The following is a 15,532-nucleotide window of genomic DNA, read 5'->3' as shown; positions in this document are numbered from 1 at the left end:
TATATATATATATATATAGCATGTGTACTGCCTATTGCTGCTTCAAGGAAACATAGTTGTGAAACCTCCCACAAATTTCTGATCTCTTAGCCAGTGCTTGGGAATAGCAATCGATTGCTCAGGCACCAAATATTATCTTGTTAGAGGGCACAAGAGTTCCTACTTTCCCCATACCCTGGAAGAGGAGGGTTTTAAGAAGGTTAGTGTGGCACTCTAATGAAGAGGAAAATCTACATAAAGGTTCTGTCTGGAACGTTATGGTACTGGCATTGAATGAGGAGGTTACTTATCAGATTTATATTCCTAAAACAGGTCCACTTTTACGTCTGTAGAGTTAAAGTGACACTAAACTCAGGAAATCTTAAAAATGCACTAAAGTACCTTAACTATTAACATAAAAGCAGATTATTTGTGTATCACTCAGCTGTAGATCCTCAAATCATCTCTAAATTGGTGCGGACACTGCCCTTCCTCCTGGAGGGTGGCTTCTTTTGTTCCCCATGGTCCCTGTGTGTGTTGTAAAGTAGCTACTGCTCCATGCTCACTCCAGTGATGGACTATAATACAAATTAGTAAACTAAACGTGAGATTGTAGTCCATCACGGGACTGATCTTGGAGCGGTGGCTACTTTACAACACACACAGGGACCATAGGGAACAAAAGTAGCCCCCCTCCAGAAGGAAGGACAGTGTCAGCACCAATTCAGAGATGATTTGAGGATCTACAGCCGAGTGATACACAAATAAGATATATGTTTGTTAATAATTAAGGTACTTGAATGCATTTTTGAAGATTTTGCTTCTAATTTTGTGTCACTTTAATGCTTGACTTTGAAAATCAACAAAAAATGTCAACTGATCTGGGTTACTGAAAATATTGCATATGACTGTAACTGGTTGAACACGAGACCATAACCTCGACTACGCATCTGCCACACAGAGGGCAAATTACATCTATAATGATAATGTACATCTGGTAATCATCTTACATTTGAATGCTTTCCTTGGACTGACCTTGACCAGTTTTCCTTCATATTACATAGCTGTTCTATCCTATAACTTGTCATTGAGAATCACCAGTAGCAAGCACATGTTTGCTTCATATTTAAACACAAAAATGTACCATTAATCTCTAAGATCTAATTTCATCCCCTTGTGGATTCTGTCATCTCAACTCATTTTGTACAGCAGGAAATCAGATTAGACTGACTCAAGATATTTTCAATTACCATACAAGAATTGCCGTCACGGTGGTGGCATTGTCTGCCTATAGTTTGCAGAACTCTTTAATCAGGATATTTTGTACTCTTAATAGAGCAGACCTAGAATGTGAAGTGATTATAATGATTTTCTCTTCTAGCTCTTGTGTTGCGGTTTGTAGTGGAATATTAAAAACGTTTATTTCATCTCTCCAGCTTCCTAAACTTCCAACTTCCTGCACTGTGGTTTTATAGCTTCAGCCAGAGGGATAGTCCTGCAGCAATGCTGGACATCCCATATCATCATCTAAATCTCTCACTTTAACGTATATAGAAAGTGGTTTTATTTGGGCTGACGCGGAGGACACACATCTAAATATGTTAAAAGCATTCCTAGGATAGTAGATTTTGGACACATTTTACACAATTTGCTTCCATGTCACGCGGAAGCCTTCGGCAGCACTTAAAGCTCAGTTTCAGTTTTCTTACTAATATGTTATATCAGCAAATTCATTAGATATAATCTGCATATTTTTTCCATCTTCACTCACATCCCATATGCCTCTTTAGGTCTATGTATAGGTTGAACCTATTAGGTTCTTCAATTGATATTTAAAGCCCAGCTCCGGGCAAAACCTTTTCTTTTTAGTTTTGAACAGGCTATTAATATTGTCTGTGTCTCCATTTGAAAGAATTCCCCTTACTTCCTGCCTTTTTGACAGGTGTCAGACAGAATGGGGAATGAGGGAAAATTTCCCCATATTTTTTGGGCTGGTGTCATGTAGAACAGGAAGTAAGGAACATCTCACAGTAGCGTGAAGAAGGTTAAGATCCTCTGGATTTTATTAGTGTCTGTGCCCCCCTAAGATAAACGGGAGTCCCGTCAGAGATCCGGTGACGTCACGGACATCAACGTCACCGGACTCCTTCCCCCTTCCCCAAGTGGCTCCGTCGGCTAATGAAGGGAAGGGGGAGTCTGGTGACGTCGATGTCTGTGATGTCACAGACTCCTCCCCCTTCCCTCCGTTAGCCGACGGAGCCACTTGGGCTGGTGTTCTATCGATAGTCCCAACTTATCGAGTTCTGGGACCACCTGACTTCCGGTTTCCTTAGAGCTACGAGGTTTGCCCAAGAAAGTTCTTCTGCACGAGCGCCAGCCGTGGCATTACCCTATACACATAGACCACAGCAATAAAGTAATAAAATGAACTAGGATCACAGTAATCCAGCACATTATTTATCTCAGTATGGCCGCCGCTTGAGTGGGGCATCTCAGATGAATAACGTGCTGGATTACTGTGATCCTAGTTCATTTTATTACTTCATTGCTGTGGTGTATGTGTATAGAGCAATGCCGCGGATGGCGCTCGTGCAGAAAAACTTTTGTGCGCAAACCTCTTAGTTGTAACGAAAGCAGAAGTCAGGTGGTCCCAGAACTCGATAAGTTTAACTTTCGATCGATCACCGGTGTTATACATATATACAGTATATATATATACAGTATATCTATATTATATATTTTTTTATTGCCATGTGACAGTTTTTCTAAAACAAAACAGACTATTGATTTCAGGACAGTGGTGGAGGGCCAGGACCCTGTCACAGCTGCAACCACTGAATCCTTGGTAGTTCTTGTGAAAATGCCAAATATCGGTACTGGTGTCTGTGCATCCCTAATTTTAACTATTCACCATCCTGTTCTAAACTAAGGCTATATACATTGCCTGGCTAAAAAATTACGGCACACATTTGCTGTCTCATCGGCTCTATAAGCTTATGCAAAGTCAAAACAATTTCCATCAACAGTTGCATTACTTTTTTCACAGAGATCTTGTAGTGATGACGGGACAGTCAGACCTCTGCGCAAAGTCTTCCCCGGCACATCCCAAAGATTCAATGGGGTTAAGGTCTGGACTCTGTGGCGGTCAGTCCATGTGTGAAAATGATGCCTCATGCTCCCTGAACCACTCTTTCATAATTTTAACCTGATGAATCCTGACATTATCTTCTTGGACTACTGTTGTGGCATCAGGGAAGAAAAAAATCAATTGATGGAAAAACCTGGTCATTCAGTATATTCTGGTAGGCAGATGACCTTATTTTTTGGGGGAAATAATGTTGGTAAACCTTAACCTATTATGTAATGGAAGGTTCTAACCTATTTGCTTAGTTAAATCCTGGTGGTGACTTTTTGGGGGGCAGGCAGTATATATACACTTTAAAGATTACCAATAGTTTGTTTTTTATGTTTAGTTTATAATACTATAAGCATGTTCTTTCTGTTTAACCTCCTGCTGTAATGATAAGGTCTGTCAGGCATAAAGAAATAAAATTTCGGCATTCTGTAAGGAATGAGGATGTCAAACATCTACAGTGTAAAAAGTAGCCAGAGATCATGTCATATTTGTCTAGGCTGTAGGAGACATGATGAAAATGAGAGCAGCATTTTTTAATTCACAATGAGAGTAATGTATTTTTATTACCTTATGTTTTTAGTCATGCTGACACGCCATTTAATGTATATGTAAAGTATGATTCTTAATGAAAGGTACAGTTTAGGTTTTTTTCTTTTATCTCTAATTTATACATTCCTCCTCGTAGGGAGGGAGAAAATCCTTTCTTAGACAATTGTTACCATTCTTCAAATGATATAACTTTGCAACTGAGAACTTAGTCAGATGTCTCCCTGTGGCTTAATTGTTAATCACATTTTCTGTCTTGCTGAAAATTCTCCCTGTTTGTCTTTTATTAACAGTTTTTCATGTCAGAGGCTTTTCTCACATTTAAGAGGTGATGATGCCCCTGATTTCAGTAAACATATTATCATTGTAGGCATAGTATAGTAATCAATATTATCATGTCACTCTTTATGCAAAATGTAATAAGATTGTTGAAAACAAAAAGCTTTTGTAGGATTCATTCCCATTAGAGAGCTAACGGATTTGATCCCCTCTCTGAAATCAGCTGTTCTGGTTTTAGGAACAAATGCTGCAATAGAATAGATGATACTACTTTGTTCTCTGGGTACAAAGGAGTGTCTGTGGTAGTACCTCTCCTAACAACTAGTCTGCCTTAGCACAGGAGACTAAAGCTGGGTATGGATAGATTTTTGTTGTTAACAGTGTGAATGGACGAATCTCACGCTGTGTTATTTTAACACAATACACATACCATTGCCCTTTCTGGTGCTATTTTAAATTTACACCCCAGTGTACCAAACCAATGCACCGTCAATGCACCTGCATTGCAGCCAATCACAATGCACAGTAATGCACTATAAATGTGTTGTGGTGCACTTTGTGAAAAAAAAATAGTGCAGGTTCAAATTTAGGTCCATTGTGCCAGCTTTATAGTGACACAGATGGCAATACAAATCTAACAAAGGCACTAACCTATCCCCACTTTATTCAAATCGAAATAAAATGTTTTAACTAGAGTACTGGAAAAAGAAGGGGGAGGCAGGGCATATTGGGGGGAACCATTACCCCCAACTGTATGTTGACTCTGTAGGCACCCATAAACATGGGATCAGCCAAACAAAGCCGCAAAGAGTCTGTCTTCTTACATGTGTTGGTACTCAGAGAAGTATTAATCTGTGTAAAGGTGGCCATACACTGTACAACCATCGCAAGACCTTAGTCTTGCGATGGTTGTAAAGTGATTAAAAAAACGTACGATCTGCCCATCTTGGACAGGCAGATCGTCTCTCGATCATCGCAAGCCCGCTTCAGATGACCGCAATGCTGAACGGGCAGTGTGCGCCTGCGCACACCGGCCCGTTCGGCATTTGTCTCCCGAGCACCATTCAAACCAGCCGAAAATCGTACGATTCTCGGCTGGTTTTCTAACATGCTCCTTAGACAAAAGACGTGCGACCGTACAGTAGAAACGGTTGCACGTCTTCGTTCACACTGTTCGATTCTCATACGATCGCGGGATTTCCCGCGCTTCTCGTACGAGAATCGAGCAGTGTATGGGCACCTTAAGGATATGTTATCTTCCTTGATAAGATCATAAAACCTAAACTGAACTCTTTTTATGGGAACCAGCTTTTAAATTTCTTTCCTGTCCACTTAATTAGAAGCCACTCTTTTCTGTATAACTGATTTATTCCTATTAGAATAGCAAAAGGTTATATTTTTTCTAGCGGGAAATTGTCTCAAAGGTCAGAGACTATTTGTCTTGGTGCTATTTATAGGTAGCCCACTAAGGAATCAGTTCTTTGGATATAACCGAAAAGAAATAAATGATTCAGATGGAATATATTTTGTATCATGCAGTAAATATTTCCTTCAATATCACAGCTGTAACATTTAACTAAAAAAATTACATTTAATGCGAAGTTTACATACCTGGTGGGTGTTAGCCACATGCTTTTTGGCAGCCAGTGTAAACTAATAATGTGGTATCATGATCATCTCTGCTAGGAGAGTAGGGAAATAAGTGAGCTAGCAGCTAGAGACATGTAAATCTGCCAAAGTTCAATTCACAGGGAGTCTGTTGAATCCTGCTTAAAATTTGCAAACCCCAAACTTAGTTGTAAACCCCATTGAAATCTACATGGGCAAATCTTGATACTGATGTTCGCGAGCTCATCCAAGGCAAGTATTAGGTCACATCAATAGAATTGTGTGGGCTGGAGGGGTAACTGGCCCCCAACTTGTTTTAAAGACAGATCTGTAGTTTAAGTGCATTACATTTCAACCACATTAATATCACTAGTATCAGCATTATTATTATTGAGGATTTATATAGCTCCAACAGTTTGCACAGCACTTTACAAAATAGGGGGAGACAGTAGACTTAAATACAATTTCAGTACAATAGGGTTAGAAGGGCCCTGCTCATTAGAGCTTACAATCTAGTAGGAGGGGCAAGTAATACAAAAGGTAATAATTGTTTAGATTGAGTTGGTTGAAAGAGTAAAAGGAGAGCTATGTTGAGCTGGGATAAGCTTCCTGTTCACACGACGTCCGTTTTGTGTGCTGACCGGATCCGTACGCTGCTGCACTCAAAATGCATCCCAATGTATCCCTATGTGTTTTATGGGCTACAGTTCTCACGTGCGCAGTCCGTTCAGCTTACGACAGAAAAAATACTGCATGTCACATTTTTTCCGGTCCGGAAACGCACGAACGTGCATGAAACGCAACAAAACGGAACGGAAATGCAGCGCAATGCAGCTAAGGAAAAAAAAATGGTATTCTTGCTCCACATATTATGATGTTATCAACGATAGACAGACAGGTTGGGGTAGAGGTAACGACATGAACTGCAAACATTTGGAACATGCCCATTAACTTGCCATGGACATACGAGTAAAGGAAAAAAATGTATCCGGGTGACCTCGCAAATCCTCATACAAACTCCAGAACTGACCCTTGGAGTCCCGGAGCCTCAAGATTGGGTGTACCCAATTACGACGTCTCCTGCGGGCTCGTTCTGTGCAGATTGCTGTAGCCAGCACCATCAACATGCCTGCAAACATGTGATGCATGTCTGATCACCAGCTTTACATACACAAAGGGAAGTAGATGTTCCGAGAGGGCGGAAGTGACCTCAGAGGCTGAATCTGCATACTGACAGCCCCTTGGCTTAAAAAAAATGAACTGTCAGCATCCGGACCGAAAACGCATCAAAAACTCGTCAATAACGCACTGCATCAGCAGCTCCACGTCTGCTGATCAGGACCTGATCAGGACCTGATCTCATGTGAACAGGCCCTAAAGGTGGACAGAGTAGGAAATAAGTGGACAGATCGGGGTAGGGAGTTCCAGAAGATGGGAGACATTCTGGAGAACTCCTGGAGGCGAGGATGGGAGGAGGTGACGAGAGAGCTAAAGAGCAGAAAGTCTTGAAAGGAGCACAGAGGACTGTTTTGGTGATATTTTGAGATGAGGTTGGCACAGGTTGTACCTGGGGGCACAGTTATGGATGGCTTTGTATGATGTCGTTAGTATTTTTAATTTTATTCATTGGGCAAGTGTGAGCAAGTGGAGGGATTGGCAGAGTGGGGCAGCAGACGCTGAAAAGTTGGAAGGTGGATGAGTCTGACAGCAGCATTCCTGATAGACTTAAGGGGGGATAGCCTGTTTAGTGGTAGGCCAACAAGGAGGGAGTTACAGTAGTCGAGGTGAGATATTACAAGGGAGTATGCCTGTGAAGGTTCTCATTCATCCAGGTCGTGGTATAGCTGTAAAAAATAACTCAAGGCAACTGGACTTGCTGTACTTTTCTTGAAGACGTTTCACTGGTCATCCAATCAGCTTTCTCAATTCAGAATGACTTGTAGAAAAGATTCTCTGGGAATAAATATTGTGAATGTTATTCCAATCCACATAGTCTTGTAGTCACAACCAGGTGTTGATTAAATTTGCATTATTGGAGGTGCTATTAACCTGCCCAGAGAGAGGTGTTAAAACAGTATTGTATGTGGCAGACAATAGATGTCTCACCCCCTAACCTATATCAAAATATCCCATATGTAGCTGTCCAAGAAACTCAGAAGGGTTTCTATTATCTGCCACATACAATGCTGTTTTAACAACTCTCTCTGGGCAGGTTAATAACACCTCCTAGCTCCAATTATACAAATGCAATCAACACCTGGTTGTCACTAATAGATTATGTTGATTGGAGCGACATTCACCATATTTATTCCCAGATAACTTTTTGTGCAAGTCATTCTGAATTGAGAAAGCTGGTTGGATGACCAATGAAACGTCTTCAAGAAAAATACAGGAAGTCCAGTTGCCTTCACTTATTTTTTACAGATATTACAAGGGAGTGGAAGCATAATTTTTACTGCTATTATTGTTTCAGACAGATTAAGACTGGTATTTTGGTTTATGATATTACAGTCAATGATGTCATAGCTGTAGAAGGGCACCAACTTGGCTGGCTCACCAATGTTTTGGGGAACAGTCAATTGGACAAGTTAGAAGACTTTATAGAGTACACAGAGCCTAGGGCACATCCCATAATTTCACTTTATTTCCTAAAAGGCCCATGTTCACTGCTTTGGAAATAGTATGTAGCATGCAAGTCAGAAGAATGGCAAATTAATATGAATTATTTCCATTGTTATTTTGACAAGGTACTATGGGGGGAATTTATTAAAACTGGAGCAGACAGAATCTGGAGCAGTTGCAACCAATCACCTTTTGTCTTTCATGTTCAAAGCTTAACTGCACAAACTGAAGAGAGAAGCTGATTGGTTACTATTGGCAAGTGCTCCAGATTCTGTCTTTTCCAGATTTGATAAAGTCCCCCTTATGTATTTATTAATGGTGTCAAACAGTTATGTCTTATACAAAGACTTGTTATAATAACCTGACAAACGTTTTACTGCCCTACACTGCCAGCAGAGGGAAAGAAACCACATCAAGAATATTCCCATCTCACCTAGAGCCTACCATTTCATAAACGCTCCTTACAATGCACCAAGATATAAATCATTTATATTTTCTTGTAGTAACAATTCCTGTAATTTATGACAAATCATTAAATATTTCAGCTGAATTTAGAAAAATGAGAAAGCTTTGCGGATAATTGCCGACTGGTTCTGAAAAAGCTTAAATGGTTTCTTATAGCTTGACTATTTCCCTTCTAATTAAGAACAACATTTTTTATTCATTGGGAAATAATTGACCCAATTAAGAAGAGGAAGAAAGGAGGAAAAAATCTGAGTGACTGACATAAAATTATAGAAGTCCTGAAAAAGCTTTTGAACAGAGAGGTGCTCAGGAGACTGACCCTGGCTGGACAGCTCATGTAATTAATGTTTTGCGTGAGGGAAATTAAAGTGTATATAACCCCAAAAGTTACTATTTGGCATCATGACATTACACCGTTTTATTAAGGACTTTTTTTAGGGAATCTGTTGCAAAGTTTCTTGCCTGGGGATACTGCCGGTAACAGCACTTCCTTTTTCAGGCTGGCAACACTGACAACACTAAGCCGCTACCTTGCAATTGGCAGCAATGTTGTCAGCCTGACACTTACATACACTTTAGTTTGAAAAATTTGTAACAGCACCCTTTATATTAGGGCTGATAGCAGACAAAGCTAGTTGAGAACAGAGCAGTTTTAAAAAGTTCAGGAAGATTGCAAGAGGAATTCAACTGTGGCTATTTAAGGGGTCCTTTAAATCTGCAGAGAAGCTGCTTCGTTATTTTAAAAATGTGCTCAATTATTCATGTTTTACAATATGCACATAAGTAAGCTTGTGAGCTTAGAACATAGGGGCAGGTGTATGACTGTTCTGCCCAGTCATAAAGCGAAAGCCATTGGAACGTCATTCCGGCCACTAGAGGAAGCCAAGCAGCATATACATTCCTATGCTCCTCAGCTCTATCTAGTGGCCGGAGTGCCATGCAAACATCATTCACGCAGCTATATGCTGGGCCTAGCATTTATACATCAGCCACCAAGTGTGTAAACCATATATATAGTATGGGAGTTTAAACAATATTGGCCCTCATTTTTGAAACTGCAGACTGCTGTGAGACTCAGAATTATATTTGCAAACACAATAACATGAATGACACTTAATTTGTGTCAGCAAAAGAGCAATATGCTGCTCTTTGGTAGGTAAGGCTGCCACACCTGGCTGCCAGCTCCTGTCCTGTTTAACCTCCCCTGTCCAGCAGGTTGACCCACACAGTTTAGTATACAGGAATGTATGTTATACAGGAAAACAGTAATCAGTAAAAAAACCAGTATATATATAATGTTCACTACATATAGTAAAAGTGTAACTAAACCCTAAAAATGTATAAAATAGTAGCTTGCCCTCCTCTATTTTCACCTAGTGATCTTGTCAGTTTTCAAACTTCTCATCCAAGGGTGACAATGTTCTCTGCGTGGGACCCTCAGCAGGAACAGTGCTCTAACCCTAGGATGCATTAAAGTCCCCAAGGAGGATAAGACATCATGGGGAGTCAACATCATTAAAGATAGACGTAAATCCAATCCTACTTTGTGGGAGCGCAAACTGGAAGCAGCTGAAGAGAACCCACCAGACATGTATGGCACTGGACCTCTAAAAACGAAAGTAGTAAGCACTAAGGTTTTAGGAAAAAACATACCACACACTAGCTAGGGACAGTCTACAGCAGGATAGTGAAAGATTAAGTTAGGGATTAGATATACTTTAATTTAGAATTTCCAGAATATTTTTCTTTAGCTAGTAATATTTTGTTCAAAATGGACATAAACCATGTTGCAAAGGTATGATTTTATACAAAGTCTCTAATATTTACTAACAAATGAACAGAAATGTTCATACTAGTATATAAGTGGCTTCAGGCTCCCTCCAGACACCATGGCTTCTTATGCAGGTACTGAAGAAGTTCAGACAGAACCAGCCAATCAGTGAATCTACCTGAGCTCAGATTCTTTTGTAGGCACCCAGTGTCCTGTTGTTTTGGCAGTCTTCATGTACTAGTTGATAGGTGAAGTATGGCACAAATTAGCAGACTGTTGGTTGGAATCCACTTCATAGAAATACTTATTTTGGGTGAGTGATACATGAGAACTTGAGTCCTTATAGGAACTGACACCTTTTATCTTTTATCTATGGGGACTGTCACATACGCACGCTACTCTAAGCGGTCACGTGACTTATTTAGATGGTAAGAGGGTTTAATACTAGCATTGTACCCGCCCCCTGCTGCAGTTCTCCATCAGGTCCAGCAGCAAAATCCGCACAATCGTTTTCTATTTACTTCTTTAAACTTTTTAAACAATTTTTTGTCGGTTGTTCACTCGGCTGCCCTCGGCAGCTTAGTGAATAGACCCGTATCTGTTTTAACTAGACCGGGAAATAATGATTAACGATCCCACTTGAGTCCTTATAGGAACTGGCACTTTTATCTTTTACTTATGAGGACATTTATGAGTTGCATGAGCCACCTATATAGGGTGAGCGATACGTGAGAACGTGAGTCCTTAACCTTCCAATTAAAAAAAAAAAGTAAAACCTTAGGAAATATGTAGGTAAAAATGAATATGAAATGGAAATCAATTTATTGAATGCAGAAGTTTGTTATTTACCAACCGTTTCTTGTTTTATATCTGCAGGATTCTGAGCAATAACAAGATATCTCTGGTAAAGAATAGATCTTTTTTTGGACTCAGCTCTCTGGAGAAACTGTAAGTAGGAATCTTATTCTGAGCATTTCTTTTTGAAAAGTGGCTGGAAAATGAATTGCGTATAGAGGTTACTGGGATCACAACCTCCAATACATTTCACTTGCAACTGTTCCAGATTGTGCGATTTATGTAAACCTTTTACATGAACCAGAAAGTTCAGCGGGAAAATAAAAATAACTACAAATAAACAAAGTAAAGAGATAAAAAGACAGAAAGTATCCGCAATGGCAATGCTTAACAAAATGTGAACATCATGTAAATGCATTGGGATTTTCTTTATAAAGTCTTTTATATATAAATAGAAACTTTGGAAACCCGAGGCTTTTACTGTAGCTGAGAAGAGAAGCGTCTCCTCAATAGACCCCTATGCGATAATCACATGATATAATAATTGGGGCATGGTTACACGATAAGGAATTCTACATATGGCTGCTTAGAACAGGGGTGGGCAACCTTTGCAAGCCAGCTGTGGCGAAACTAAAAAACTCTTTGTGCCTCTGCCCCTAGGAGTTATGCCTGTCGCTGTCAGAGTGTTGTAATGCCTTACGGGACTTGTAGTTCTAAAACAGCTTGAGTGCAGATCTTGCCTACCCCTGGCTTGGAGGGCATAAACCTCTGGTGGGCTCAGCTTATCTTGGCATACTGGAGGTGAAACAATATCTCTGCATGCCTGGGACAAAGAACATATGGTATATTACATGTTACATGTTAAGCTTAGCATTTTTTTAAGCATACAAATATTTTGTTTCGCTTATGGTATCTCTGAATGCTGCAGTTAGCCTCTAAATGTGTTGTCACATGTGTTAGATCTTGGAGTTACCAGTGCCTTCCACCTTTCCCTTGGTGATTAAAAAAAGACTCCAACTCTAGCTTCATGTTTCCTGGAGTTGGGTTATTATTATGCCCATGTAGTTTTACCAAAGTGAACTCAAAGTTAGTTTGGATGGAAGTTGCAGAGTACAACCCTAATGCTGAAAGTAACATTTGTAGTTCCGAATGTAATTCCTTTTCTCTTTCACCATGCCTATATTTATGTTTTTCTCTACATTTACATGAAGAGCAAGCTTTAAGTAAAAGTGACAATTGCAGGGGCTGAAATAAGCTATTCCACTGCCAGGATGCATACAATGGTCACCTTTTAATTATATGTTTGAACCTTTTTTCCAAATATAATGTTGCTGTTACTACTTAAAAAGTTAGCTGTTAGCTAGAATCAGGCTTTGATATGTTTGTCTCTTACCTGGGGGTTGATTTATAAAAGTGTCACCCAGCTTACAGCTGTTTGCACACTCCTGGTGCCCCTAGATGGCGCTGATGAGTATAGGGTGTAGGAATTTCCTTAACTTGTCATGGCATGTAGAGGTGCTAGTGCCACACAAATGGCATCCACCTGGCTATACGCTGCTGGGTGACACTTTTATAAATCAACCCTGTAAAGTCCATGTGACGCTACAGGTCCATTCTAAATTGTCCTATCCACAGGGTGACAACACTGCAGTTGTTAAACTGCAGAAAAACCAGTGACCCTGTTCAGGGCTGGATTTATTCTCTCTGCTGCCCCAATGCCAGGTTCCTCAATGCGCCCCCTGTAGGCAGGCTGCATACAAGTGATCTCGGCGACATCGCTGAGATCACTTGTACAAAACAAGCGGCGTTTTCCCCACTGTACATTTAACCATGCTTGCCCAAAGCAGGGCTAAATGTAGAAAACAACTACCCGCCCCGCACCCCGGAACTGCATGTCCCGGGCATCGGGAGATCAGAATCCCACACCCCTGCTGCCCCTCTACTCCCTGCTGTCACAAGGCCGGGCCTCGGTTGGCCTTGTGGGAAATCCGGCCCTGACCCTGTTGAAGAAAGCTGAAAATCAGTGAATCATGTCTATAGATATCATTATTGGCTTTTACTATAGCACTGCTTTAAATGGAAAATATTATATTGCCCTTTCTGTACACTTAGAGCAAGTGAGCATCTAAAATCTGTGTCGTTGTCTGTAATTGTTTCATTGCTGAGTCCGCTAAAGCTGGAGCCTGTTAGTTGGTCACTGTGTGTGCATTAGTTTCCCCTCTTCTCTGTTGAAGTCTTCAGTAAAGAGTTATCTTCATATGACAGTTCACGTGTCTCTTCTTACCCTGGTTAGGCAGAATCCATATCGCTAAAAATCTTGGCAGTCTATAAAAGACTGTTTACATACTGTCTGGTGTAGTATAGTCCAGGACGCCACAAAATGGTATGACTTGTCTGAAGACGACACTACACATTAGGAATGTTCAGATACCAAGTACAGTACTAAAGTACAGATACTTTTCCAGCTCCAAGACTAGACAAGAGAAAAATGTAAAAGTTAGGAGGCAGCTGTCATTTGTAAGGAGCACGCGGAGCTCCTGGGATTTGTACATCTCTGTTTTAATGTATGATTTTGTTTTTAATAACATATATATATAAGGGATGCACCGATATCTTTTTGCAAGTACAAGTACTGATACTTGTCCAAGAACTCACAGATATAAGTACTGATACATTTTTGTTTAGTGTCATGTGACAGTTTTTCTAAAACAATACAGACTATTGGCCATAAAGAGGTGGCATGCACACAACAAACACAGTGTGCAATGAAATCAGGCTAAACAATTTCACTACAGAAAAGAAGCCTGTACAACTGTGTAAGACTGAAGGTAAAGCTGCAGTTCCGCTTTAAAGAGTCATGGGCTCAAAAAAGAGACATCATGTTACTCCTGTTCTCATCTGCAATTTAGTTGTGGATGTTGCAACATTAGGAAATGTGCAGAGAAGAGCAGTTAAATTAATAAAGGGCAGCTATAATAAATGATACTGAAATTAAATTATTAATCCTTGTGAAGGGACGATTAAGGAGTAAGATGATCACCTTGTATAAATATATAATTGGCCCATTTGGAAAATGGTGTGTTTACTCTACGGTCTCCACAACAGCATGAGGGTGCTTTTTGTTACTGGGAGAGTAAAGGTATAACCTCCAAGTAGAGTACAGCTGTAAATACTATCAAAATGTGGAACAGTCTTTTACAGGAATTGGCCATAGCAGTTTCAGTAGACTGTTTTAAATAGAGCGCGTTTATAAAGTCAAAATTATGAACAGCTAATAGTATAAAAAAATGGACATTGTAGAGTATTAGTCCACAGAGTTATCCCATTGCCCTTGAGGGTCAGCAAAATGTTTCCTCTGCTTAAAAAGCAAATAGCAATTGAGAAACATGGAGCAGCTCTACCCTTTTGTTTCCAAAACTGCCGCTGGAACATCGTTGCCCGGTAAAATTTCTGCCAGAACCTTCACTCAACAATAGGTAAAATCCGGCACTGGTAAGGGCATTCCAGCACACATACTGGGCCTTAGTTATTATTATTATAATGCAGGAATTATATACCGCCAACAGTTTGCACAGCGCTTTACAATATAAGGAAGACATTACAATCACAATTCAAGACAAGATAGCAAGGAGGGCCCTGCCTGTGATAGCTAAAAAGCAAATAGTATCTGGTTTTGCATGGTTCATACTGCACCAACTATGGGTTTAGGGTTCTGGAGATACAAGGGTGTCTTTTGTCGGCACCCAACAGATGTATATCTTTTTTCAAACTTACTATTTAACAGCCATCTTACTTTTAGATTGGATTTTCTTGTCTGTTTTCACCACCACCCCCTTCTCCTATTCAGCTGTTTGGTGTTTTTGGGTCCATCTTCCAATTATAGCGAGCGTTATGTGCCTTCAATTATACAATCTAATTACACAGCACAATTACAGAGAAATGGTATAGTTTCAATTACACAATGCCTAATAAAAAGGCATTTCATTAAATGGACTGGCAGCACTTAGCGTTGCCGAGCTGAAGGGCAGTTGTGTAGATTCAGCTATAAATAGTTAAAGAAAGTGTCTGTTTCCTGCTTAGTCAGATGTGTTGAATTTACTGTAAGACACTTCAGGAATGAGTGTTTAAAGGGCCGCCTGTTTATAATCATGAGCAAGCACTTACATTATTTTATTGCATTTCATGTAAACTGTTCATTGTTTGGTCTGAGCTACCTTGTATTGTATGTAATAACAAATAAACTGATTGAAAACCTGAAAAAACTGTTGAGCAGAGTCCAGAGTCACCAATCAGGTTCAAGGCTAGGTATATAATATATATATATATATATA

General features: G+C 40.0%; 1 protein-coding gene across 1 annotated transcript in view; it reads left to right on the top strand.

Annotated features, from left to right (window-relative positions):
* The window catches only part of LOC108797623 (adhesion G protein-coupled receptor A2-like), a 159,478-nt gene that overhangs the window by 21,597 nt on the left and 122,349 nt on the right, over positions 1-15,532 (top strand). The window contains exon 2 of the mRNA XM_018569246.1: positions 11,283-11,354. Within this exon, the coding sequence (XP_018424748.1) occupies positions 11,283-11,354 (72 nt within the window). The remainder of the gene's footprint in view (positions 1-11,282; positions 11,355-15,532) is intronic.

This window comes from Nanorana parkeri, unplaced genomic scaffold (genome assembly GCF_000935625.1).
Source record: "Nanorana parkeri isolate BGI_ZX_2015 unplaced genomic scaffold, ASM93562v1 scaffold1312, whole genome shotgun sequence".
Classification (NCBI taxonomy): domain Eukaryota; kingdom Metazoa; phylum Chordata; class Amphibia; order Anura; family Dicroglossidae; genus Nanorana; species Nanorana parkeri.
This window is presented reverse-complemented; position numbering and strand designations above follow the sequence as displayed.